The 27,707-nt window shown below is 43.9% G+C and overlaps 2 protein-coding genes across 3 annotated transcripts; both read right to left on the reverse strand.

The window, feature by feature from the left end:
• On the reverse strand, positions 1-27,455 carry LOC119458965 (sulfotransferase 1E1). The gene is made up of 2 exons (XM_037720818.2): positions 27,240-27,455; positions 1-1,167 (listed from the first exon to the last, which is right to left on the reverse strand). Exon 2 carries the CDS (start codon positions 1,143-1,145, stop codon positions 201-203), a length of 945 nt encoding a protein of 314 aa, XP_037576746.1. The 5' UTR covers positions 1,146-1,167; positions 27,240-27,455; the 3' UTR covers positions 1-200.
• LOC119459577 (sulfotransferase ssu-1) lies at positions 10,785-16,048 on the reverse strand. 2 transcript variants are annotated; one of them, XM_049670855.1, is made up of 3 exons: positions 12,682-12,768; positions 12,144-12,620; positions 10,785-11,597 (listed from the first exon to the last, which is right to left on the reverse strand). In XM_049670855.1, exons 2-3 carry the CDS (start codon positions 12,597-12,599, stop codon positions 11,331-11,333), a joined length of 723 nt encoding a protein of 240 aa, XP_049526812.1. In that variant the 5' UTR covers positions 12,600-12,620; positions 12,682-12,768; the 3' UTR covers positions 10,785-11,330. The 2 variants fall into 2 exon arrangements, with proteins under 2 accessions (XP_049526812.1, XP_037577214.1); XM_037721286.2 differs by lacking the exon at positions 12,682-12,768 and adding an exon at positions 15,750-16,048 and having other exon boundaries at positions 10,787-11,597.
• Positions 27,456-27,707: the final 252 nt, after the last annotated feature.

Genomic DNA, 27,707 nt, shown 5'->3' on the forward strand with positions numbered 1-27,707 from the left:
TTAAAAAATGGCAGTTGCGTTTGCTTTATATCCTAGCTGTGCAGCAAATACAGTTCGAAAACAAACAAAATAAGCCTGTAAAAGAACTTATTAAGCATGTGTTCGGCTTAACACTAAGTAGCCTGCACCATTTCAACTTTTTTCATTGTTTAAGGCGTCCTTTTTTCTCTTTTTTTTTACCCACAGCCTAATCACATAACTCAAGGCATGTCAATATCATCCCACAACTGCATCACGTCCGATCCGTGAGTCTTTTGCGCAATCCACGCCTTTGTTTTAGAGATAAGTTCTGGAGTGAAGTGTGCTTTCCAATCGCCGACAACACCTTTGCGCACGAATCCTTCGTCCTCGTACATCTCCTCCGTCTCGGACCACGACGACCGGTACACTTCGACGGTCTTTAAAGCCTTCTCTGGTGGCAGATCCAGCAGTACAATTATCGAAGTACCGATCTTGTCAGTGAAGACACCTTTCATGCTTTCAAAGCTTGCTGCGTCCAACACTTTTCTCAGCAACGTCGGATTACTGAGAAGCTCGTTGCCGTACTGCTCTCCGAGAAAGTCAGCTATCTTCAGCGCCCAGAAGCGAGTGTCTTTTTTCATCTCCTCATAAGTGAAGAACAGTATGTTTGGGTTGTTGCGTTTTTCGTACCAAGAAAGCAGGTGGTCGAAGAAGTCACCGTAGCTTAGCTTGCCAGTGATGAACATTTCGTGAAACGCCTCGAAGGAGGCGTCCTTCACGCGCTTTGGGGTGAATCCCTTCGTGTGGTAGTAAAAAGAGACACACACATCGTAAGGATTTCTCGCCACGTAAACGTACTTGGCGTCAGTTGAGTATGGCGCCTTGTCAAAGGGCAGGTGCATCTTCAAGAGACCTGGCCGTGGCATTTTGTCGGCTGCTTCAACACCCATGAGTTCAAGGAAGGGCGAAGCCAGCATGAAGTCGGCGAGTGTTTTCGGGGGCTGGGCCCTGCTGATGATGCTCAGAATGAGATACTGCGTCCACGTTGTTCCGCACTTTGGGTACGTAGCAATGAAGACATCGTCTGGCCTTGGCTTGTATGACAGTACTGAGCGCACGATGTCGTCATCAAACATCCCGTGCATCCATAGGCCATCGATGTACTTGTAGCAATCCAGATCCATGGTTTCTCTTAGAGTGTTGTACCTGAAATATTCAAAAGAAGTGAGGGTAACAATCAACTACTAATCTATTGCTCACAGCTACTCATGCCTTAGAATTCGGAATGTGCTTTGCACGTGGTTCTAAAATTGTAAAAAAGAGGGAAATACATGTTTATCAAGGAGATCTTACGCTGACCAACAAAGAGGATTTCATGCGTACGTTTCGGAATATATTCCGAAACGAAAGTCACATTTAAGGAACATACAGAGAACAAAAAAATATGACATAATGTGGCCTAATGACGGTAACGAAGACGAGAAGAAACAGATGGAAGTAGAGGGAGGTTAGAATAACTACCACCTGGTTATCCTGTGGGGCGTAGGTGTTGTTTGTTCTATTGCCGATTTATAGTGAGTATTTCTGCTCACTAAGCAGGCAGAGTATTTCGCAGGACAAACTTACTAATAGCGCTGTCGCAACACGGTGTAATCTGAAATCGTCGGCTCGTCAGTGGTTCTGATTTTCCAGCGCCACTTAGGCTTCCCGACCCACTTTTATGGGGTGTCTCGTGGTGGGGGTTCGAGAAAAAAATATATAACGAATGCACCGCGCTCATTTGGTCACATGCGTTTACGAGTGATACTACAGCATGATAACACTTACGCTCACTACGCCAGCTTCCAGCCTTCGTGCGTGGGACAGTGATCAGGAATCACTGCTGAAAGATTGGGCATCGCGCCATGAAAGCTTCTTCTTCTTTCTTCTTTCTGGGGTTTTACGTGCCAAAACCAGTTCTGATTATGAGGCACGCCGTAGTGGAGGGCTCCGGAATAATTTCGACCACCTGGGGTTCCTTAACGTGCACTACAACGCAAGCACACGGGCGTTATTGCATTTCGCCTCCATCGAAATGCGGCCGCCGGGGCCGGGATTCGATCCCGGCGCCATGAAAGCTAACGGTGCAGATAAGGTTGAAGGAAGGCATTGTTTGTAGCACTTGTGGGGCGGCAAACCCATCACTTGGGTGCGAGATTTCACAGTCGACGTATGGGAGCCCTACGGACAAACTTCCAAATCGGGAAAGCTAGCCGGAAACATTCTTGAGCGACGTTATCTGTTTTATATTTATTTATTTACTTATTTACAAATACTGTTGGCTCATACTTGAAGCATTTCACCAGTTGGTACGCAAAAGGGAGGCAATACATAGGAAACATAAGCAAATAACATGGTTATGCAACTCCTTCTAAAGCTTAGTAGGTGACAGCTTCTGCAGTGAGGCATTTAGGTTGTTCCGCATATCAATAGGCGTTAACTAAAAGCAAGATAAATATTCGAGGATCTTCTACGGGTCCAACTTGTGGAGGGGCTCACAAACGCAAAAGGAACGCCAATGCGAGTTCAACAGTTTGTAATTTTGTGCAGCATTGCTGTTAACACGTGCGTCTGTAAGCAAACTTTTCAAGGGATAAGGTAGTGGCGTACAATGAAGGTGAGAAGTTACAGTCGTGTGGACTAAAAATGAAGCAGCTATTTTCTTTTGGACAGCTTCGAGCCTGGGTACGTCGGATGCTTCACGAAGGAATTATAAGCTGCTAGTTTACACTCCCCAGTTGCAGCTTTTAATGTTCTGCTTAAGTAACCAAATTTTCGAAGTGGCTTTGGATATACTGAGTGAACATGAATGTGCGAATTCAGGTCGAGGGAAAGTTTTACGTCAAGCTATTTGAACTGACTTACGCAGTCTAAGCTGTGCTCACAACTTCCAAATGTGAAAATCGCGGGTCGCTTTCCATTTGCAAATGCCATCCTTAGACTTCGTTTTTGAAGTTCACTTCCATCTTGTACTTGTTGTTTTACTCACACGAACACGAAAATGCAGTACGTAATATTATTGATTGCTCAGTTGTATGAGTGATATTACTGTACAAAACACTGACATCAGTAATGAGCCGCCGTTTACTGGCAATGCTAGGAACACCGTTTCTCACACCATTATATAAAAAATAAACAAAAGAGGCCCAAGCACCGAGCACTTGGGGCAAACCAGAAGAAACATTGACGGGAGATGAACGTTGACGATTCAGTCTTTAAATCAGAGTCCGAAGGTGCAGGTAGTTTTACGTACAGTACTCAATAATTCTGTTGCGTAATTACCGCAGAGAGCAGCCTCTTGCTTTAGAAGATGTTTGCTAGGACACGCCGTGACAAACGCCTATGAGTAGTCAATAACTATCGCATCTCTATGTCCGAGGTTATTAACGGCTGACGCAGGGTCATGTATCTTCACATCATATTCTGTAAATCCTCATTCAAATAGGTAATGGGGTGATGACAGGTAGCTCAAAGACAGATAGAGGCGAGAGAAAATGCCATCCGGGTTGGTCAAACCATAGCAGCCCAAAATAAATTCTGGTGTATTGCGTGCCAAAACGAGGCCCTGATTTTGAGAGACAGTGTAGCAGGAGCCTCCATTTTAATTTTGAGCTGTGACATTGACGTGAACTATGGCACATTTAGAATTTTCAACAGAGCTAAAGGCCGATAAATCAAGCAAGGAACACAAACAATGAGCCGCTGACCTTCAACTAATGTTTATATTTACTTCACGAGTGTTTTTGCACTCCGTCCTCATCGAAATTGGGCTACAGCTGCCGGGAAACTAGAGCTATGTTCTCTAGCTTTCGGTCTACATGATTAGAAGGCTGCAACACGAAAAGAAAAGAAAATACGAAAATGCATAAAAAGTGAAAAATCTAATTTTCGCTCTCGGCAGCACCGTATAGCCAAACCCAAGCTGTTATACTCTGGGAAGAAGAAATACGTAAACAAGATTGAATCACTAATCTTTACTACCAAAGTCCCCAATTCCAAGACAGCAGTTTCTTGAGGTCAGCGAGGAGTTTCGAAGCACAATTATGGACGTGGCCTTGGCGATTATCGGCGGCATGTTTCTTCATTCTTTTTGCATCAGAGCGCAGGATCGAGCCTCGCATTTATAACTCACCTGAGGATTAGGAAGGTGGTGAACTGTTGAGCGAGGTTAGTCTGCGAACTTTACAGCGAACTGTGCAAGCTCAAGCGGTGGCGAAAATAGCATTGACAATAAAAAGTGTTATGCTGTATTGTTTACTCGTTACCCCTGTGTTTCACATTGTTCACTAGATGAAAAGAAGGTAGAATGTTTGTTATATGCAAACACTTGTAATGTGTTTTGAATATTCCCGAATGACGCTAGGGTAGTTCAACCGCAACTGCAACAGGAGACCGGAATTTATTGTTCAATTAAAATGACATTTGGGATTTGTTGCAGTGGTGCACTTAGGAGATGGTATTTTGCTCACGATATTGTGTCACTTGTTTAGTTAGAGCTAGTGAATATAGTGGCCCTTTTAGACCCAATATAACATTCATTGCGGAGGAGACTATTCAGTTACATGCTTTGAACAAGAGTAAAAAAGAAATTAAAGAAAAAGAAGGAGAAACCTGCTATGTTATTGCCAACTCGGGAAAAGGATGTATCTCTCATTGTTAACAATGCGCATTCAAAGACTTATACAGCTTCCACCAAGTGCCTCAAGTTTGAAGTCGCTCTCTGATGCTCACTGGATACCTTGTGAACACTGGCAGGCATGATTCAAATGCTGCCGTGAGGAAGACACCGCATGATTCTATTTTCGGCGTAATAACGACCTTCTGAACCTGAGGCTTTGGCTTGGGTATAGAGGCACGCGTGCTGGTGATTTCATTTGTTGCACATCGTTGTTAGATGCAAAAAAAAAAATACGTTAGCTTTTCACGTGCGAAAATGGTCATCTAGTACTAAGGCTTGCCGCTGTGGAGACTTCGGAATAATTCTGATCCACTGGGATTATCGAACGTGCACCCAATTCACGGTACACGACCATTTTTTCATTCCGGTTTCATGTACTCGACGCGACAACGATCAAAAGTACAATCTCGTGATCAGAATCGTAACGCCAAAGTCACGTAACTATCACAGAGGGCGACAGATACAAATGAAAAATGCGGCAAATATCACAAAGGAAATCTAAAACAATACTTTAGGAAGAGCTTGAACTACATCTCTAAATAGTCTACGTTGCCGTTCTAATACTGTCGGTAGACATTTGATAAATCTGAGCCAACCGAACTCGTGAATGACCTAATATCCTGGAAGAATACTGCTGCGTTGGCTTTGCACGTGGGATACTTGTGCAACGGATGACTTAGGTTAGATAGGCCATATTTAAGGCGACACTTGCAATTGTGCTTGCCCCTATTCTTAATTTCTGAATAACGCCTTGTCGTTCATTAGGCTCATAGGCAGAGAGGTTCCATGTTGTGACACGAAATTTTGTTGTAACAATCAATTTACCACTTTCTCAACTTTGTCACTGCAGGCGCCTCCATTGTAGCTATAAGAATTATTTCGTCCCGTTCATGTCTTGCGGAGAAAGTTGTCTGGCTATGAGGGCCAAGGTACCTGAGCAGGGATTATGTGTCGCAACCATCATACCACGTCATTCGTGAAAGTTTGCCGCCGACATCGCTTGGCTGGCCTTGCCTTCCGCGCTTCTTTATATGCAATGGTACAGAAACAACTCGGAGTGAGAGTGAGGGAGAAAACTTTCCCTTGAAAAGTAGAGTGATTAGCCAGCGTATTTTCGCCCCGATGCTATTCTTCAGAGAATTGGACGAAGGAGATGAAAGGCCCTAGAACTAGGTGGGCAGAAGATAACTAAGAAAAAATTGCAGGACTTTGTGTGTCGGACCTTACCCCTCGAAACAGCACAAAGCCATTGGCTTCTTGTGTTTATATAAGAAATCTATACGTTCGTTCTCTAAACAATGACCCACTAACGTCATCTGATCAAGACTTTCATTTTCGTATTTTTTCTTATTATCGGTCAAGTTTTAACAAGATTACATAGCTTCATTAACACTTCCTCTTCTGCCGATACAAATAAAAAAGAACTCGGTGGGCACATGGCACGATATTTGGGTCGTGTGTTCTGAAGGCCATTTATGGCTGACGTTATAAATGTTTATGGCAAGTTGTCGGTATATTGAGCACAAAGACGGTCGCCGAAGTCACAGGCGTCCTTTCGCTTTTTCGAACTCCATTAAATGGGCTCGCTCGTGAGCAAACAAGAAACGAGTAATTGCATGATTTTACTGTTCCAAATGCCCTACAACAAACTTGTTTCTGATTATCTCCGTGTCAACCACGCAACTCGTGAATGAGCCAGCGCATAATGTAGCCTGACAGACGTCTCTTGATACATGCATGGCGAATTCGTCTGATAGGTTGACTCAACGGCGAAATTCCGCTGGCAAGCATGAACCGGCTGAACTGTGATTAATCGGACATCCTGATGTTCGGCTTTATTGTGCGGAATTTATTTCAGTTTCCGTTTCAGTTTGTTCAGACCTACATTGCCTAGGTTGAAAGTACTAAAGGCAGATGAACTCTGCCTGTTATTTATGCTGAGTGAATCGAACTTAGGCATGTAAAATGCTCTCGTAAATTTCCTAGCATGCCGGTATAGCCACACTGAGCTAGGCTATTGCGGCTCATGAAACTTTGTTAGTATAGGTATAGGCCGTATCATTATTCCGCAGTTGACGTCCTATGCTCGGTAACTAATTAAAAGGCACCTTTAGCTAATTATTTTTCCGCAAAGGACTAAGCCTCGACTAGGTGAAGTTGCGAGCGTGCCATTATTCTTTTTTTGTGTAATCTTGAGCGCCGTAGTTAACATTTTGCAAGAAATAATTACCATATGGCTTTTTATTGAGAGCCGCCCACAAAGGCAGCGTGGCTATAATTTCGTAATTTCCTGTAACACCCCTAGTTTGTCCGCAATGGCTTCTTGGTAGCTCCTTCTCGCACAGATGTGCCTAAGCATTGTCCCATAAGCATGCGTATAAGAATCGCCTTTGAAGAGTAGCTGCGAGAGTATGCTAGCTCAAGCCGACCTCTCTGCCGTTCTAATAACTTATCTATCTTAATAACGCTTATTATCTTAATAATTTATCTAATAACTTATCTATATCTTCAAAATGGGACACTGGCTGGTTAACACAAACTGGTTGTTATTACTCCTCTCCACCGTTTGTTCTCCACCATTAGGATCCGAGGTTCGCGCGAACATATCTCAAGCTAGGAAAGGAACATCGTAAACGTTATACCTACCTTAACGTCATCCATCTTCCAACCATATTTTACAATTCTCCACCTCATATTCATTCACCTGTGCCTCTCCACCTTTAAAACCCAAGATTTCAGCACGAGTAATAGCGGGCGTTTTTATTTACATCTGGATTAATATTATGGCATCGTGGCAGAGCACGCTCAATTTTACGTTTTGGCACGATAAGCACAAATAGCCGTAATCAGCAAATCCTTGGCGTTCTCAGAAACTCTTATCTCACTTGAAACAGTATTACACTGCTGTCTGATTTCTCATAAACCATTCTTGATATAATTACGCTGTTCCATTTTGCCATGGTGCGAGAAAAATAATTGAGCTGTCAACACTCCGCCTAAGAACGCCCCCATGTATTTTTGGCCACCTCTCGTGCATTTACTGAAACAACGGCAGCTTTTCAAACAGCGACATGTCCCCTAGGGATTCCACCAAGCCTCGGCGGCCATGCGGCTCGTACTGGTGTATAGTTTGGCGCTGTGTCTTGAACATGCGCACTTTCCAGCCTATCTTCCTTTACTGCTGTAGTCGGCAGCTTATTTTAGTTCGTGTTCTATTTACTAGTTCTACAGCGTACTAAAATATTGGGTAGTGCGCTCTCTTCGCTATGCGGCGCACGCTTCCAGCTGAAGCCGCTCATGTCGCCGGAGCCGGAGGCCCCTAGGGGCTCTGGAGCGGGTTCCACCAGAAGAGCCGTGCGGGTTCGCGCGCTTCCGTCACTGCTATTCGTTTGCTGGAGCCAGCACACATGGACGCGAATTGACTACGTCTTAATTATTTTTGGAGCGTACAACGTTCGTCGACTTGTCGACAACTGGAAATCAGCTTGTTAGATATGTTTACAGAAACAATTTTACATAAATAGATGTGCTGTATGCCGTATTTTTCTTTCCGGCAATGTGTACCCGCACGTCTGGTGTATACATTTATGACGCCAAAAAAAAAAAAAAAAACTGTCCGTAACTTGACCAAGTGCGATCCGCTTGGTCAATGGTGCACTGCTAAGGGGAGCGGGGTACGTTCGACGCTGGCCTTAGTGGATCGCAGTGGACGATTAGACAGTGAATACAGGTGGTGGATGTGGATAAAGCAAATCAGCGCGCTCATTTTATCGTCACAGCAACTGCTAGAGACTTCCGCAAACTGCTCACTTTGGTGTGGAACCAGTATCCAAACCGATGTACTCGTGAGGTCATCGATTCTGCCTCCCGAGCCGTTGCAGTCACGATGATAAAGTTCTTTTTTTTCATATAGCCCAGAAAGCGAATGCGAATTGACGCATTTCCGGTAATACAGATAGCAACAACTTATTGAGATTTACGCTATTCGGGCGAAATAACCTTCAGAACCCGCATAGCGTAAGTGCCAGACTGCAAAACCTTTCACATGAAAATGTCTGTAGTGCCATCTCGCGGATGGTCATATGAAGTGCCCCAGGCTGGAACCTCATCTGAGCCCACAACCCCTAGTCTAGCACATTGTACCAGTTCTGCAACAATGGGCGGAACGGCATCGATGATATGGCCTTCTTGTCCATAGAGACTTGTTCGCAAAGCGCGACTTCTTCCGAGCTCTTTTGGCACTGCCGGATGACTGCTCATCAAATTACTAACTACACCACTTCATAAAGCCTCTGCCCACGCACCCTCAGTGTAACTTGCGTAGTGAACACCGCAGTACCGAATCGCGATGCTGAAACCACGAAAAACAAAAAGAAAACGCTGTATTTTCACGGCGCCCGCCACAAAGCAGAAGGCAAGAAGCTAAAGTCAACGCACTGTGGCAGCTCAAAACAATGATAAAACAGGTCTGAACCTCACCGAAAGCCGAACCCTCCGCTTTGACTCTTTCGTCTCGTGGTCTTCGAGATCGCACTTTCACACCTCAGAGAAGGGCCTACTGGATGAAATCCGTTTTTAGCGATGTTTACCCCTGTCTTTCCTCAACCGACTGCTTTGCATGCCTGCAAATTTTCTAATCATACCACCTACTACTCCTTGACGTTCCTCGACTGCCTTTACATTCTCTTTACACCCAATGTGTTAAAAAACTTGTCATACGCACGTTAACGCATTTTTGTTGTCCCGAGAACTTTCTTCACATAAACAGGTCCCCGTTCGTCTACTCAGTGCAGATACCAGAGGGTGGATGCGAAACATTTTACTCGCTCAGGTTTTTTTTTCGGTTCATTGGAAACCAATTCCGTTCCAGTTTAACTCCCACCAAATACGGTTCGATCTGTTTCAATTGGTATATTGTTCCACTTGTGTAACGTAAGATATTTAGAGGAAAATTGCATAAAATATTTCATTTACAGGAAATCTGCGGTGCTCCTGTGAAACTACGATGCTCCCCGAGAAACCTCCAGTTGCGTGCAGGCCATGCATTGAAAAAAAAAAAAAAAACACCGAGAGCCCTTTCGGTGGCTTTCAGTGTGCACCCACCGAAAGCCCTTTCAGTTTTATTGCGAAGTGAAATACATTTATACTGCGGTTCAGTCTCTGTTCGTGCAAAATTAACTCTTCCGTTCGGTTGCGGTTCGATAACCTATTAGATACACGTAGCCGTACACACATTTAAGAGGTTACTTACCTTAACCATAACCCTAACCTTATGATCTGAAGTTTAAAGTGCTCCGCAATTTCTTGTAAGATCACTTGCAATCTGCAGCTAGTGTAGATACTCGCCAGAGATGCTTGACATAATTCTTCCCTTCTGGCATCTTTTATACTTTATCCAAGCATAAGAAAATATGAATTACTAAATTGTGAAATTTTAGTGCAATCTTACATCACAGCTAGCATTGCGCATTTCTTGTGAACAATTGTGATAGCTGGCGGCCGTATGCAAGCACACTATGTACAGAAACTGTTTGTCGCGTTATAGCATGCCCCACTTAAGGCGGTTATTATTTATTGCGTTACTCAGAAGGCTTTGGTTAAGAAATTTGCGGCTGGTCAGACGAACGCTATATGGACAAATATTTAAGATGGGCGCAGTCTTGTGTGTGTTATTGTTTTTAACTATAAGAGCGAATTCTTTCCCAACGACGCACCGTTATTCTATCGGTTCGTTCTAGAGGAAACTTTTCTGAAGAATTTTGCTGCCTAAATCACGGAACAAAAGTATGCGATACATTAGGCACTGGGAAACAAAATGTGAACAAAAAGATCACGAAGCTTCAGCTGTAATATGAAAGAATCAAAGGTGGCTATAGCAAACTGGGTTCGACATTCGCACTGACATTATACTTTTTTTGGTTCTTTGCAATCCATAACAAAATGTAAAAAAAAGTATAATAAAAACACTAACACAAAATTCTGCATAGTAACTTTTTTTCTGCAAAAAAAAAGAATGAAGTGTCCAAATTGTTTTTGAATGTAAGATGAGTGTTGATTCCCGGAGATATAGTAAACAAAATATTGTGCAATTTTTCCCATCATGAGTGCAGGAAAAGCGTTGGCTAAGTAAGGGACACAGTAAAATACTGAACGGATAGAAAGTTTCAGCTCCATTTATTGAGACATATTTTCAAACAACACGAACTTGAAATATAGTGTACGTTCTAATAAATATTTCTTTAATTATTACGACAACGACTTATACCGTCGGGCGTCCTCGCAAACATCAAAGGCCGTGCCGCATATTACCGTTGATCGCGAACAAAAAGTTGATGGAGTCAAAACAAGAAACATGTCTCCGGCATCGAAAAATTGACTGCAATACGGCGGCGCCCTGTAATGGATTGCATTGGAGTTCAAGCTACAGAATCATGGAAGATCATATTCACGCCACAGTTCCATAACGTCGCTTCCGCTGGTTTTAGAGGCGATCCAAGCCTTTGTCTTGTCTAGCTGCTCCGCAGTGAAGTAATTCTTCCAATCTCCGACAATTCCTTTCCTCACAAAGCCAGAACCTTCGTGTTTATCGACGTTTCTCTGCGGATCCCTGTTCAAAGGCTCTGTAGACGTCAGGGATACTTCGGTCGCGGCTTTACATATTTCCTTTATCCGCTCTCCCGGAGAATCCTTGAAGAAAGCCTTCATGCTTTCGAGACTGCAGGCGTCCAAAATGCGCTGGAACAGGGCCTCGTCTTTCCGAAGAGCCGCACCAGTGGTCGTCACCGAGGAAGTCGGCGATCTTCAGTACGTGTCCTCTCGTGTCTTGCTTGAGTTGCTCGTACGTTAAAAACAGAACGTTCTCATCGGCTCGGCGCTTGTACCAAGGAAGCAGATGATCGAAGTAGTCACCGTAGATAACCTGCGAAAATATATAGACAAACGAAAGGTAAGCATGAACTAGTATCGCAGGCAGTAATGTCACGTAGACAAGGACGGTGCGGCTGGTGCCTGAACGTGGCCAACAAATACACACTTCCAAGTTTTCGTCTCCGGAATACCCGTACATATGCCGATTCGCTCATTTCTTTTGTCACAGCGATTGTCAACTGTCTGCTTTTCTTGTTTCGCGGCTTGTTTCGAGGTAAGGCGTCTGTCTTTCCGAGAAGAAACGAAAGAACATTATTGTTGGCCGAGCAGAATAACATGAAAAACAAATGCAGTTTTCTGAGGAGGAAGCTGGCGAAGTCATTCTTTCCCGTTGTCTATTAAAACAACATTAGCAAACGTATGAACTATTTGTCCAGTAATTATTTGTATTGGGAAGGAATATACTCATTTAGCAATTTTGGCCAAAATGTTTAGTTTTCAAAGTTACGCTGCCATCAGTGTATTCTTAGATGTGCGAGGTATGCAATATTTACTAGCGTTAGCACGCTATAAGCAAGCTAGAAATTCAGAACATCACCTTTCCCGACAAGAACAGGGCGAGGAAACTTTCGAAAGAGACGTCGGTCACCGTCTTGAGTGTGAATCCCTTGATGAAGTGGTAGAAGGACACGGCACAGTCATATGGGTTCCTGGTCACGTAGATGTATTTGCACCCCTTGACAGGCTGAAGGACATTTGGTGGAAGATGGGTCATGATTGGGCCGTTTCTCGATGGATTCTCGGCCGCTTTGGCACCGATCATGTCGATGAATGGACTCAAGAGACCAAATTCGCGCAGACTCGGCAGGGGCTTGACACGCGTCAATATGTTGTAGACGATGAACTGAACCCAGTTGGTGCCGCACTTGGGATACGTTACGATGAAGATGTCGCCTTCACGAGGTTTGTACTGGATGGCCGAACGGACGTTTTCCTCGCGGAAGGCCTTGTGCAGCCACACGCCACCAACATTTCGGTATGATTCAGCGTCCATTGCAGGCTTGAGCTTTGCCCACTGCAGAATAAATTGCAGTGTCAGAAAGATGAAATTATTGTGGAAGTATAACGAAATTTACCGCCTAAATGCACCGAAGCTCCTGCAAGTAGGTAATGAACATGAAGACCGGTCAATCGCCCAAATAACACGGTTCAATACAGAGTCGTACGGGCTCGTCCAGAGTGCAGGTACGTATCCACTCATCTCTCTTATTTTGCCTTGTTTCACAGCTGTTTCACTAGGAAATGTCTGTTCGGCACCGATTCATATATTTCATATGTACTTCAAATAAAAAGAGCGCAATGTGAATTCTCGGAGTACAGGGATGCCGAGCTTTATCTCAGGGACAGTCAATGTAGGCATAAAACAGCGTTCCCGGAAACTGCTGAAGGGCAGCAGAGATCCTATCGCTCTTAGGGTGCAGAATTTATGTGGGTAATATATTACTTCTGTTTTCCGTAAGATCACTCATTCGAATGATTTACGTGTCATCGAAAGTGTTTAGCGCCAGCAGTGTGACGAACTTTGGTTTCCGCCGGGTGAATAAAGGCCTATTTATAAAACTGCAGCTAGCACGCTGAAGATAAAGTCAAGAGCTGAGATTTGTTACCTTTACGGGCTAACGAATAAATGAGGGTAAATTAATTCAAACAATATAAAGTATCGTCTTACGCAACGGCGCGTGATGAAGGCGCCTGCATGTGCGAATATGTTTAATAACCAGCTAAGCAAAGTGATCGCTGCTATGCACTGAAAAGAATAGCAGCACCGCCTGGTGGCACACAAATCAAACTTCGCATGACGCCAAATACGGCGCTCCGTGCATATGCGTTCTATATGTTATTCGTCCGGCATGACCATTCCCTCATTCCGACTCGCCGCGCTATCGCTTTGCGAATTCTTCGCGATCGAGCCGCCGATATCAATAGCTTACCGATAGCGCGTGCGCGTCGGACAGAGCGAGTGGTCATGCGAACGAATTATACGGGGACCCACATGCGCACTTTCCCAGAATCGACGCCATGCTAGCTTCAGTGGCATGGAGCCAGGTGATGGTATCATGCTCTTGACACGCGCTCGCAGGATTCCGTCTGTTTTGCTCAGGAGTGTAAATTGTTCGAAACATATCTTGGAGAAGAGAACTCTAGATGGCGAGCTTTCTTACTAAAGACTGCGAAGAGGTATGCTGAAAATATTTTTCTGCTACATTGTCACTGTAACATATTGCGAGATATATTTAGGCGATCGCTTTGAGTTGTGGTAAGGGCACACTAACTCCGCAACGCCGGGCAAATTCGCGGATTGCCGGATGCCAAATGCCCGTAGCGACAGTTTTCCCAAAGAACCGCAAGCTTTTCCCGCTAGCGATAACGTGGTTCCGAGTGCTGCTCCAAGAATGTGGTGGCCGCAGCAAAACCTACTAGCCAAACGACGACCTCGAAGATACTTGACACTTGACGAGATTACAAAGCGTGGCCAGCGAATGCCCATAAGAGGGACACCAGTTTTGCCTGTAGACCGGCCCAATCGCGTCAGCACCACCAGCGACTTAGGGATCACCTTAAACTTGTTCTTCGAGAAAAATAGAAGCCACAAGACCAAAGTGATATCTGAATTGTGTTTTTTTAAAGGAATAAGCGACGAACACTGCGAAACCTCCCACGTGAACGATAGTTGTGATGCAAGGAAAGTTCAGTTCAAAACGAGCATGCGGTCATTAGTGTACTGACGAGCAGTCCACCCGTATACGCTGTCTTTGCATAACTGAAATCTCAGCTAACCTTTTTTTGCGGTTATTTATCACGAGGAAAAATTTAATCAGCCTCAAAAGAGGGCACTTTGTGATCATCTTGTGAAACACCGTCCACTGAAGCGAAGTGAAACTTTATCGGTGCGGCTAATATGGCCTTTCCGAAAATGCTGTGGTTACGAAAAACTTGCTCGTAGAGTGCTCGTACAATTATTCGTTTACTCACCCCTTTAGTGACAGTGTTCTAAAGGCGTCTTAATTGATATTTTTTTTATTCTAGGAACACATCGCATACTTTGCACAACAGATATCGGAGCTATTGCAGGAATATTCAGGTCACCTGAGCCCAGCTTTAAATATTCAAAAGAATTGACTGTGAATTTTGACCTTTTAGAGATATTGCACTATATTATAAAACGAAGTAAAATATTTTTTATGAGTAAGGGCGCTGGTTATTGATTAGAGGGCTATCTGAGATGAAGAACACGCCCTAACCCCTGTAATTCAGAGCAAACCGTCGAGCTCCTCGTAAGAACTGATTTCCTCCAGTAACATCGTGGTTTTGGTTAGAAGGAGGTTACGTCTACAATCAGCATAATGTTGAAGATATTCTTTTGTTACACCCTCAGGAAATTCAAAAGTATGTTATATAACCATACGGAGGCGCCATGACTCGCAAGGGCAAACTTTTTGTCTTCCACACTGGCCCTAGAAAACAGACAACCCGTACCGCTTTTGCTGAATACCTAACAGAAATCTCTCTAAAGAGTTAGCACGCCGCATGATGAGGACCTCTATACGTCGATTGAATGAGTATGAGGCAGGAAATTGGCATCCGACACCATGTATTTTCACAGTCACATAAAAGGTGTGAACGCCTTTGCTTTGCAAAGTGTAAATATTCAAGAATTGCGCTACATTTGTAAGCTTGTTCAGTGTGCGGGTAGTCTGCGAATTTTTGGCGTCAAATACTTGGTATGGGTGAAAATTTCAGCAAGTAACTTTTGTCTGCACTGAGTTGTAAAGAAACATTTTCACTCGTATAGCATTCGCTTATAACGGCATTCGCCCTTCTAACAAATGAAACCTGAAGAAAAGAATTGGTTAAAATGTAGCGACTCAAGCGAAGAAAGCGGTTAAAAAGTTGCTTCGAAAACTTGAAGTCGGAAAGCACATTTTGTCAAAACGTTGTCGTCAATACGCAAGCTTACGCGAGTCTAATATAAGGCATCCCCAGAACTTTTCAGACACAGCATAAGTCGAAACGACATGAAAAGTTATCGCCACAAATCAGAATGAAAAGTGCGTTTTCGCAATGGTGACTATAATGGGCTAAGTTTCATTAGGTTCGCACATAACTCAAGAAAGCTGCACAAACGACGAAAAAAAAGTCTTACCTTTTAGAAGGCAGAACTGTTGATCGAAGCCGTTGCCTTGTTCGAGCCGTAAAAGAAAACTACCGTCTCAGAAGAAGCGGTGTCGTTGGCTGAGCTCGAGGGAACTGATCGTAGTGGCGTAAGTGCTATGCAGATAGTTGGAGGAAAACAGATGCGCGAGGCCACTGCCCCTTCAAGAAGCAGGTTTTACCCGTCTAAGCATAGCGCCTGATTGCGCGAACCTCGCCCTGTGTCCGTAGCTGACGATGTTTAAGCACTGACTTGCGACAACGCTGATGTGTTGGGTGCCTCTGTCGGCGCCAAGAAAATTCCACGATACGTGCCGCGATAACGAACGACAGTATCGCACTAAAAGTGGATGCGAGCTTGGAAGCAAACGCCCCTATCTTGAGTGCTTTCGGAAGCCGTGGGCCAAGCGAACACGTCTATATGTGTCCGAGACATTTATGCCCGTGCTTTGCTCGCACACGCATTAAACTAAGAACCATGTATATGCAAAATATCAATATTCTTCTTTGAGAAATGGCCCAAGTTCTCATTCTTGCAGCACGTTACTGCTCTAAGGCTTGCTTTTGTTGCCTGGAAGAACAAAAGCACTTCAGTTAGAAGGAGCGCACGTGTGCAAAGGATTTTTATTTCATGAAATGTCCGTCCCCGTGATTGTCGGCGCCTTCACCGAGTTGCGAACGTGAAAGCACCAGACTGCATGCTTGGTCGGGCTTTTCCTGAAGTGTTTTCACACATGTCGTAACGTTTACCATTGGGTATGTATAGGAGTAAAGTTTCCTCCGAAGCGAGAAGCTACGAAAAAATAAACTCCACATAAAAAAAAATTAACGCAGCTTGCACTGGAGGCGCAATGCTAAAGAGGCAGCGTAGCTGATGGGCATCTAGCTAGTCCTGGCTTTTGGGCTAGGCTAAGCCCTGCCAAGTCATCCCCAGCATTTTCCCAGAATTTCTCGATTATTGATCGATTATAGATTAGCTATTGATTGGCTATCGATTGGCTATCGCAAGGTATTGGCCACGTATTTGGGCTAGGCTATACACTACCAAGTTATAACCAGCATTTTCCGTAATTTATTGAATTTTGATCGATTATTGATTACCTATTGATTGGCTATCAATTGCCTAGCGATGACTGACAAAGCTTAGGTAGTCCCAACCATGCTTACCCAGACTTAGCCAGACTTAATCAGGCTCAGCTTCGCTAGTTCACAGGGGTATCTGCCATTGTGCTTGGACCCTTTGTGCACTGCTGCCATGATCAGCCATTTTTGGATTCAGCAGACAGATTACGCCCGGCTTAAACAGCTCCGCTGTTAAGAATATAAGAACAATGGTAGCGTACATGCAGCATCTACTCTAGGAAAAAATGCAATTACTCTTTGCAAGTCTTCTCCGGAGGTGGAGTAGAGTGCCACAGATGATTTACAGCCCATAGTGTAGAGATCGCGCTAAGGCTATCTGCATCGACGGCGATAACTCTGCGATTGCGTCAGAGAGTATAATTGTTTCACGGCAGCCAAACCACACACTGATACTGTGGCGCCAAATATATGCGCTATCAAATGCCAGGGTTTGCGCATCACTTCACTCTATGTGGCTAACCAACTGCGTGAACACCAAAGGAATGCCCTGGCACATACGGCCACCGTAAAATATTCCGGGACCGGAAGAGCGAGACATCATTCTAGTGACTCACTTGCTATATATAGCCCATAATACTCGTATAGTCTATGAATCCGCTGCTTCCCGCTGCAATTTAGCTCAGACGCACAAATCAAGATCTCCATTTCTTGAGTGTTTGGTGCATTTCACAAAGAGAGTAAAGTGAAAGCACTGTCTATGTGAGATGTTTTGATATCTGGAAAAAACCCTCTCATGGGGGAGATAAAGAAAACAAATTGCCTAGAACGCCATGGGAGTCCAGGTGCCCCTGAATACATATGAGGTGAGCAATGCGCCGCATAACCACACGGTCGGTTCTGTCTAATGCCTCCATTTGCTGCTTCCCATGATCAATGATATTTTTTACGGATGATCGCTCGCTATCTGAATAGAAGTACTCCGTCTTTCTGTGCCAGCCAACTCTGTTGTCCCGTGACCCGGTAGTACCGCAATCTCCGTTCTTGCAGGCCTTGTGATTTTGTGTAGGCTGAGTGGGGGAGTGCGCTGTTAGTGACGTTTGTGACTTCAGATGCCCTTCACGCGGTTTCGAGTGACAGAAGGCCACCAAAGTTTGATATGACGAAGGTGATGCTCCTGGATATTTTATGAATGCTCGAAGAATACTGCTAAGTTTTTCGTGAGCCGCGCCTTGGAGGTTTGAAGGGAGGATTACCGGACATCGAAGGTGTTAAAAAACTGAACAGCGGCAACATCTATGTTCAAGTAAGAGTTTCAATTGTTTCATTTCACTTGCAGCCTATCATAAAGCAACGCATGACTGGCTTATCACAGAGTAACAGATGCCAGACGCTTGTGTTCATTGCATGCATGTGTTCAATTTAGCCGGCTACCATGTTCGTCCGACATGATAACGCTCAGGCGTCGCCGGCAGCCTGAAGAAGCTCTTTGCGCGCTAGGCCTTCTTACGCGGCTTGCTAAAAAGGTGTAGCGGATAGGGTTAGAGAAAGAACCGGCGATGCTCCAAGGTGCCCTGTTTCGTTGCTGTTCTTTCCGCGTTACCCACACATCACAAAAGTTGACAGTCACTTTAGCATACGCTAAAGAGGATGAAGGCGAAAGCCTGTGCGCTCACGATACATTCATTAAATTACTTTACGCATTCTCATTCGAATGCGTTGTTACTTCCTATTAAATGTTTCACTTTACTGGTCCTCTTTCTCGGTCGCCTAGACATCGCCACTGGTTCTGAGCCGTGAATGACACGTTACAACAGTAGTGGCTCGTCTACTTTCTTGTGGCGCAGGCAGAATGAGAATAACAGGGAAAGGCACATTAGACAAACACAGCGCTAACTTTCAACAACTGATTTACTTCCTGTTCTCGCCGGCGTACTTATACGAGTACTCCTGAAAACGCCATAAGACCCATATACATTGCTCGGCAAGTATGAACAAATCCCGGAAAACCACACGTAGACAATTTTGTGGTCCCACTGATTATTTAGAAAGATGTCTGTTCAACACGAACAGAGGCAATCTAGCTCTTTGATTGGTAAAGAAATTGATGGCTTACTGGCACACGCGTCACCAAATATGACTATCCTCGTAGCTTCCACAGTCGTTTTGAACTTGTTCCTACTCTTGATAAAAGTTTCTTTAATGTATCTGAGATGTCCCCTAAGACATCACTTGAAATTCGGGGCATAACGCCGGACGGTCGTCGTATTTTTGACCGATGAGCCATCTAAGGATTTCGCCTTAATAATTTCCCAAGAAGGAGGAAGTAATGCGATAATATTCATGACATTGTCGGCAGCGATGTGGCCGAGCTTGGCCCAGCCATTTCGCCGTCAGCAACGATGCACTGTAGCTGAACTTCTGCAACAGCTTTCGTTTGCTCTAAACATTTAACTATAGGCATCGGTGTTCACTAACGTAGAATTGATTCACTGCTTTTTAGCGAACATTACTTTTCTAGAAAACATGCTGGAGCTGATATTTGTATCACCGCCGGTGACGAAGCACTGGACCTCACCGGCCCTGCGAGACTCTGGCGTGGACAGCAGCCACCAATTCACAGGTGGGTCATGCAGCGAGCCAGTACTGCGTTCAACTTTGGCGCATAGTCTATGAATTTTGACACCTGTTGTGAGGCCGACCTTATACGGCTCCGAAAGCCGCTGTGCCACCAAGCAGTGTTTGCTGGTAGTGTGGATGCGCAGCCTACATGAGTTAGCTGTAGAATTTTGTTTACCTTATTTAGGCGTTTTCAACCTCGCCTCATAAGTCCTTCTACTCGCAGAAATACTTGATACCGCCTTAGCGGAGCCTCCATAGTGCCCAGGTTGCTACTGCAGCTGATCTGGTGCTTACAAATACGACGAAATTGGATCATTCAGCAAGTTCTTCGCAACCCATTCATTCATATAGAGACGGGAGCTTATTTGATACTGTCTTCAATTTTCCTAATATATTCACGGTTTTCATTACCTCGTATTTCACAAATGCAATTTTGTTTAATATTATATTTGAGGAGTTAGTTCACTGACATGTCTCCTGGTTTCGGTTTTCATAAAATGCAATTATGTTAGGATTCCATCTTGTTATATTTCGTAATAAATTGTGGTATTGGCGAAATAAACATTCTGCCCGGCGAACTTAGTCCATTTCAATCTTTTTGCATCTTCATGGCCAGTACTGCACGTATCCAACCGCCGTCTTCTCTTGAGAAGCCCAACCAAACTGCAGCGAGTTTTTCGCTTTCTGAAAGCGTGTGCATTTGCTTGTGGCTGAATTTGTTGGTTGGTCAGCTTGTATCGGGCGATCGGTATTGAGTATATATATATATGCGTTACCAGAGTTTGGCCCCAGTTGAATAAAATGTACAAGTCTTCCATCATATGTGCTTGTTTTATTAACTCCACATTTTAACGAAATTTGCTAATGTTCATGCATTTCTTTTTTTTCGGCAGCATTGGCAATACTTCTTGTAGGATCCGTGAGCTTGACGAGGTTTCGTTCTTCCTTGTAAGGGAATGGCCCCTAAAAGCACCTTGCAGAAATTGCAATTGCAAGGACGTCCTATTCAAAGGATTGCAATGTCAACGACAAAAGTTTACGGACCACGGGATCTCAGAAAATGTTCAATTCCCGAGCAGCCTGCAGCAGTAGCCAGTAAAACTGTGTACGACAAAGTTGTTACACGTTCTAGTCGAGGCCCGAAATGCAAATACTAGGCTGCGTTGTGAGTCTTCGATGATATTCAGCTTTTTCTCAGGTTTTATTGTCCGCATTATTTCTTAGTTGATTGTATACATGTCTACATACGTGACAATGTTTATTGCAGACATCAAGTGTATGCATGTCCTGACTGTGCGCGTAAAAATTAGGAAAAACATCCTCAAATACGCGAAAATATTACGTAGCTGAGGGTGTCCTTTTACGCTTTTGACGTATAAGCAGTGATTGTTTTCAGGCTTTACGGAATATTTAAAAATTGTCTTTTGCAGATAACATAATTATAGTCTTTTGAGTTGTATTATTCAGAGAGGCGGGCGTTTTTTGCACGAGAAATCGAAACAAAAATTCAAGTAAAAAGAAATATTCGCTAATTAACTTCTTAATTAATTACTTTACGACACACATGACAATTTACGAATTGTAGCCTGTGAGGTTGCAAGGCGCATCCACTTCGAATGAATTTCTAGAATGACATCAGATCGGAGATATGCGCCATCAAAGTCGCCGTAAAAGTGCAATGTTTTTCCCACTTACTTTTTAGCAAAAGTCCTATTTCATGAATTGAAGCAGTAAAGTAACTAGGACGCCTTTGTATTGGAGCTGAAATTTTCGTAAATAGTACCTTGAAACTGATGTAAACCTGAAAATGCATTCCCAGAGCATAGGTCTTGCAAACTCACCGGCTACAATTCGGATTGCAATATGTGCTGTAAAGTAATTAATGAAGAAGTTAATTAGTTGAATATGTGTTTCCATTTTTGTCTGGTAGTAATGTCCGATTCCAATAATAATGCAGCTAAAGGACAAGACATATGCTATCTACCAAAGGCAATTTTTCAAAATTCTGTAAAAATTAAAAATGACCCCCCCCCCCCCCGTGTGTACAAGGCAGGTTATGCCTGGAATAAGCACTGCTACGTACGTAGGCATAAACACAATCCTTCAAAGTTGGACGTTCCTGTTCATGTAATTTCTTAAAAAACTATCAATTATTTTTTATACTATAAGCAGGAGCAAATCTCCCTCAACTCGCTACAATAGAGTGAAATCAACACCATTGCATTTAGTCAAGCCAGCTACAGCAGGTTCTCCAACTAGCTGCAATAGAGTGAAATAAGCTGTACTACAGTTACTCCCCTCCTGCGTAGTGGAGCTAAATATTCTATGGCTAGTACTCTCTGTGGAAGTGGTAGAGTACATCAACGGTACTTTTAGTAGAGTATACATGTACTCTAGAGAAAAGCGTCGTATATGTGACATACAGCTGCTCCCTCGTGCAGCATGCAGCCTTTAGAACTTTTTGACACCTTTAGTTTTTAGAGTGCGGAGCTGGTGGGTGTCATCGGCAGTACGTGTATATGATGAGTGCTAATGTTCGTTGCAACGTGCAAATTGCTAAAAAGGGTGCAACTAGTTGACGCCGATCAAGCCTGCTCGCCGCATCTTCGGTTCTTGCAGTGCTCACAAAGAAGGGGACCAATAGGTGCAGTGGACTTGCGCTGACTCACAAATATATTGTTTATTGAAAAACAAAACTCGCTCTAGCGTGGCTTGCAAAATAACCTATGCTGTTCATACACTCCATTCGCTTCCTCAACTTGCCCAGGAAGACATCGTCTTTCATCGTCTTCAACTATAAGTTGAATCGCCTTTCAGCTTTTTTTTTTTGTATTTCAGGAAGGAAAATCGATAATTCAGCAGAATTGTTATGAGCATGAGAGGACAGCTTCGAAGGAGCCACTGAACAGCGTTAAGCTTGAAGAGCTCCAGAATTGCTTCGAACAATGAACGAAAAGTTTGAACAAGTGTATTAACTCCAATCGAGATAATTTTGAAGGGAAGGAGGTGCATACTTGCTCAATGAAATTCATGCCTTTTTTTTTGTCGCAGGTCGCTTCTTTTTTAAATAGAATTATAGGTTGGTCCAACTTACTCATTATATTTACTTTAGTGTATATTTATTTTTTAGTGTACTTTATTTACCTTTTTACAAGCATGTTAGACTCAACCCGTAGTTTTTTTTTTTTTTTAACGGTAGTACGTCCTACGCATCTAGTTGGTTTCGACATGTTCCACCTTAAGAGACGTCGTGCATACGCACATGGAGCAGCTAAATACGCACCTCCCTCGAGTAACCGCTCGCGCAGTGTGTGTTGTAGTGGAGCGCGCCTGATTGAGCGAACTTGCCCCAGATAGGCGTGCTGACCACTGCTGCAAATACTGCCGCACTTTCGGGGCCCCAAAAAAAAATGTATTCCATTAGCGGCCTCTTAATGCGATCCCATAACTATTATCGCAAATATGCTATTATATAGTACATTTCGTATCATAGGTCTATGCGATACTCTACTATTCTCGCAAATGAACCAAAGACGCGATTACGTTCCGCTACTGAACCGCGCTTTATTTATTGGCGGAAATGCATCCATGTTACAGCTTTTAGTGTAAATTATGCAATCACTAACATGTAGAAAATGAAACTGCGATGTACAAATTACCAGAAATGTCAACTAACCCAAAGCTTCGAGGCGCCACTCTTGACCAAAGAGTAAGCTTCAATGATTGCTCTTCAAGTCGCCTTCAGTTTTCTTTTCCGAACGGGCAGGAGTGACTCTTGTCATACCGTTTACATTGTCGTTCAGAATCACTTCCTATTCTATGGACGACTGTGCTTTCTTCTTCTTCTTTCTGGGGTTTTACGTGCCAAAACCAGTTCTGATTATGAGGCACGCCGTAGTGGAGGGCTCCGGATTAATTTTGACCACCTGGGGTTCTTTAACGTGCACTACAACTCAAGCACATGGGCGTTTTTGTATTTCGCCTCCATCGAAATGCGGCCGCCGGGGCCGGGATTCGATCCCGCCATCTCGTGCTAAGCAGCACAACGCCTTAGCTGACTGAGCCACCCGGGCGGTTGACTGTGCTTTAATAATACCGCTATGCAGTAAACAGATAAAAAAATTTCAATCCATAACGCATGTATAAGGTATCGTATAGACGCCGTGCCTCGGCATGCGCTTAAAACCATACTTGGCAGGTTCCTTTACAATTATATATTGAGCCTTTTCGTGTACTTGAATTAGTGAATGCGGTTGGTGGGGGTTCGGCGCAAAACATTGCTGATTTCAGTGTTTCTAAGTGTAAATCCTTGGGCACTTTAGGTTCATTTTACTCTGGCCTTTCATCTACAACTTATTTAACGATTCCAGCCACTTCTAGGCGCCCATTTTCTTGTAAAAGCGAGCAGTCAGCCGCGCTAGTGCTGACTGCTACTGAAGTAAGCAACTTCGCACACGCACATTCTCTCTAATGTTTGCGCAAAACTTAACATAGCGAATGTGATGAGAGCAAGGTATGCCTGTCTGATGCACAGTTTTGTACGTAATGTATCCACACTGAAGGCAGTGTAAGCTTCGCGGGATGCGGCTTTGCCAAGGTATCTCCTGCCGTATCTTTCAATGGATCAGTTGGATACGTCAGGCGCACCCGTAAAGCAATATCTAGGAACTTGCGGGACTTATCTTTATTGATTGTTTGAGCGTTCGTCTAACATATCTTGAGATACTTGAATTTTTTGCGGTGCGGAAATGTGGAGAGGTGAGCGTCCACCAAAGCCTTTGGCCTCTAGGGCCTATTTATTTATTTATTTATTTATTTATTTATTTATTTATTAATTTATTTATTTATATTCACATACCCTCAAGCGCCAAGGCATTATAGAGGGGAGTGGGGTACATGCGAATAACAATAACAATGATAACTACGGATTTATATAATGCAAGCGACATGTGCAGTGGACGGAATCATTAAGAAATCAAATAACAAGAATACTACGATATTCAAATTATAAAAATGTAGCGACATATGAACTGAACAAAAAAGAAAAAATACGGCGCGACAGCGCTTACACAAATGCAGCGCATGTGGCCACGTGCATGGTCACAGTTGAAAAAAAAAGCAAACAAGGTTCGGCGGAAAAGTGCGCTGCCTTCGATTGACACGATAGCATCAGGAAGGTGGTTCCAGTCGTTCGTTGTATGGGGAATAAATGAATATAAAAACTTGTTTGTGTGACAAAGAATCCTACCTGGTATACTTCATTCTATCAACTTTGAAAATTTGGCCAGGGAGGCCATGGTTTATTGGATTGAGTAGCTTCGACAAAAACGGCACTTACGGCACTGTTACTTTCCAATAACGTGTTCTCTCTCTTTAAGCATATTCGACAAGAAGACCTGTGATTATAGAATATGATTGCTTTCATTTAGACATTACTGAAATGTCCGCAACTTGTCATTTTTACCCTAGAAGATAACCTTTTGTTTGTTTGTAGTCCTTTCAATCTGAGCACTCAAAGCAACGAGCATTGGATAGATGGGGGTGTGATATCTAACGCAGCATCCCTATTAAACTGTGGATGGCGTATTTCTGACGTACCCTTTTCTCAGGCCGCGTACTAGTGGTGCTGCAGTCATGCTGGGCCAAACAGTGCTTCGCGCTTTAATTTTCCCTTTATAACTTACGCATTCACTTAAATAATATTGTGACAGACCAATGAATAATTCGTTTTGAGATGACTTGAAGAAGACGACGCTCAGGACTTCGCGAACTAACTATGATTTGGCCAGTCGCTGCCATTCTTGTAAATACAGTGCAAATATATTTCTTACTTTTTTCCCGTAACATTTTTGGTGGAGTTTGCGGGCTCAAGCTCAAGACGGATTTACGCAGGGGGCGCTCCTTGGCTGCATCTACCATGCCAGCTCAAGGCGAGGATGCTTCGGGCTCGTCGGCCCCCACGCCAACCGTCATTCTGGCACAACCGTGCGACCTCGGAACCTTTTCCGGCACCGGCAGCACTGATGCTGAAGATTGGCTTCAACTTTATGAGCCGGTGAGCGCGAGCTACCACTGGGACCAGACCATCATGCTGGCTAATTTGATATTCCATCTCGCGGGAACGGCACGTGTCTGGTTTCAGACCCTCGAGGAGTAAACTTACCACCTGGGACCTCTGTGAACAAAAGCTCAAGGATTCGTTTGGCAAGCCTGTTGGACGTCAGCGTGCCGCTCAAAAAGACCTCGCTTCGCGTGTCCACACGTGCACTTACATCACCTGACATATATCAACACCTGACATACTTCAAGAACGTGATCGCTCTGTGTTGCAAAGTGGATCCGAGAATGTCCGAAGCTGATAAAGTCGCACATGTCATTAAGGACATTGCACATGATGCCTTTCACCTCCTTGTGTTTAAGAATTCTTCTACTGTACAAGCCATCATTACAGAATTCTGGCGGTTTGAAGAAGCCAAGAGCCGCCGCATTACCCACCCGTTTCCCCGCCTCCCCAACACGGCTGCTACGTCCACCTGCGAAGATTTCCGCAGTCTGCCCGCGCCCAATCACTCTGATGACTTCGTCCACATCATCCGGTGTGAAATCGAAGCGGCATCTCCTATCCCATCTGGACTTCGCAAGCTATGATTTTGTCAGCGGCTGCCATTCCTGTAAATACAGTGTAAATGTATTTCTTACTTCTTTTCCCCGTAACAATATAGTGAATTTTATTTGGAAAGAAAACTGAGACACTTTTTTTTTCGTAATCAATCAAAAATTAACACAGAAATCTTGTTTGGAGATATGTTATTATAGTATTTGAATACATTCATATCGACATTGAGGTCACGGATGTACGGAGCGATCGCCACTCAAACGCAAAATAACGCACGCAATGCAACATGCATAATAAGCTGCACGTGGAAGCAAATTTTCTGCACATATGAGTTGCAGCGTGTAAACAACATAAAAATATATCTAGCGAGGGCATTTCCCACTGGGAAATATGCGAGCGGACGCAGCGATGTAGCGCTTGCATAAAGTTTGGTGGGCGCTGCATCGCATTTGTTAAATTGGTAACAAAATTCTTGAAAATAGTTTGTGGCATGCATCACTGTTCTACTCCGTACGTTTTACAACCCTAAGAGGCATGCAGGCATTATTTGCAAATGAAGTAACACCTCTAGAGCTATATTATATGGCTCTAGAGGTGTTAGTAAAAAGGTCATTACCGAAGTGTCGGTAATTTTACAGTTCGCGTAATATCATTTCTGGCGCAAATAATGTTCTCAGCTAGGAACAATCCAGCTCGAAGAGTAAATTCCTTATAAATGCCACAGCTCAATTATATACATTTTATTGACTCTAAAAAGGGCACCTCTATTGCCACACAGAACAAAGATAAATGCTATTCAAAGCTGATCAATATTGTGGGTTCTTTGTCAACATCGTTTAAAAACTACAGTTATTCCTCTGCAAATAAAAGTCCGTTCATAACTGTAACATAGCCTTCATGAAAACAGAAAATTCGTTGATTCATAGCCGTTTCTGTGAAAAGAACCATTAGTTTTACAGGCAGTTTGAACATACTGGACGTTTTGCGCTCAATATTGTGGTACCGTATTTCTGTACGTGGAAACAGTTCCAGCAACGCCAGTTACAAAATCACAGATATTTGCTTGCAATCTCATGACCATGTGGATTTCTCAAGAAGTATCAGTAAAAAAAAAAGAGAGAGAGACCAGCACCGGTTTTGCGTTGTAAACAAGCAACCGCTTACCTTAGCGGACCGTTTCCAAAGAGATGTCGGCGCCGAAGCTCTTGCAATATCCACACGTTTCTCGCCGGCGCTTGCAATGGCCAAGTCCACTGAGGTTACACGCTTTTTTGTTTGTAGAAAATGACAGATTATTTCCGTGTTTTCTTGCGTAGACTCTGAAAGAGTTTGTCTGAAGGCTTCGTGCAAGAACGACTTCAGGAAATGGAGAGAATGTTGCCTGTTCCTGCCGTTCGTGGCGCCCTTCACACAAGCGGGGCAATGACGTTTGAAAGGAAGAGGGCACGACCCCACTACTTGTCTTCTTTTGTCGCGTCCTCGAAAGCAAGTGACAGTTCCCCCTTGCCCTCTTCTTGACCCATATACTAGTGCGGCCGGGGATCCTTGGTAAGCCCAGCGGGATATTATGCGCTTGGGAACGCAATGGTGAGCCAGTCAGAATGGGATCACTGCGACATGTACGTGTCAACA

Source organism: Dermacentor silvarum, chromosome 7, assembly GCF_013339745.2.
Source record: "Dermacentor silvarum isolate Dsil-2018 chromosome 7, BIME_Dsil_1.4, whole genome shotgun sequence".
NCBI lineage: Eukaryota > Metazoa > Arthropoda > Arachnida > Ixodida > Ixodidae > Dermacentor > Dermacentor silvarum.

Bases quoted from the DNA above. Each gene is read 5' to 3' on its own strand.
- LOC119459577 (XM_049670855.1), bottom strand. From the start codon at position 12,599: ATGGACGCTGAATCATACCGAAATGTTGGTGGCGTGTGGCTGCACAAG. The intron at 11,598-12,143 runs GTGATGTTCTGA...ATATTTTCGCAG, and splicing joins CCCTGTTCTTGTCGGGAAAG to GTTATCTACGGTGACTACTT.
- LOC119458965 (XM_037720818.2), bottom strand. From the start codon at position 1,145: ATGGATCTGGATTGCTACAAGTACATCGATGGCCTATGGATGCACGGG.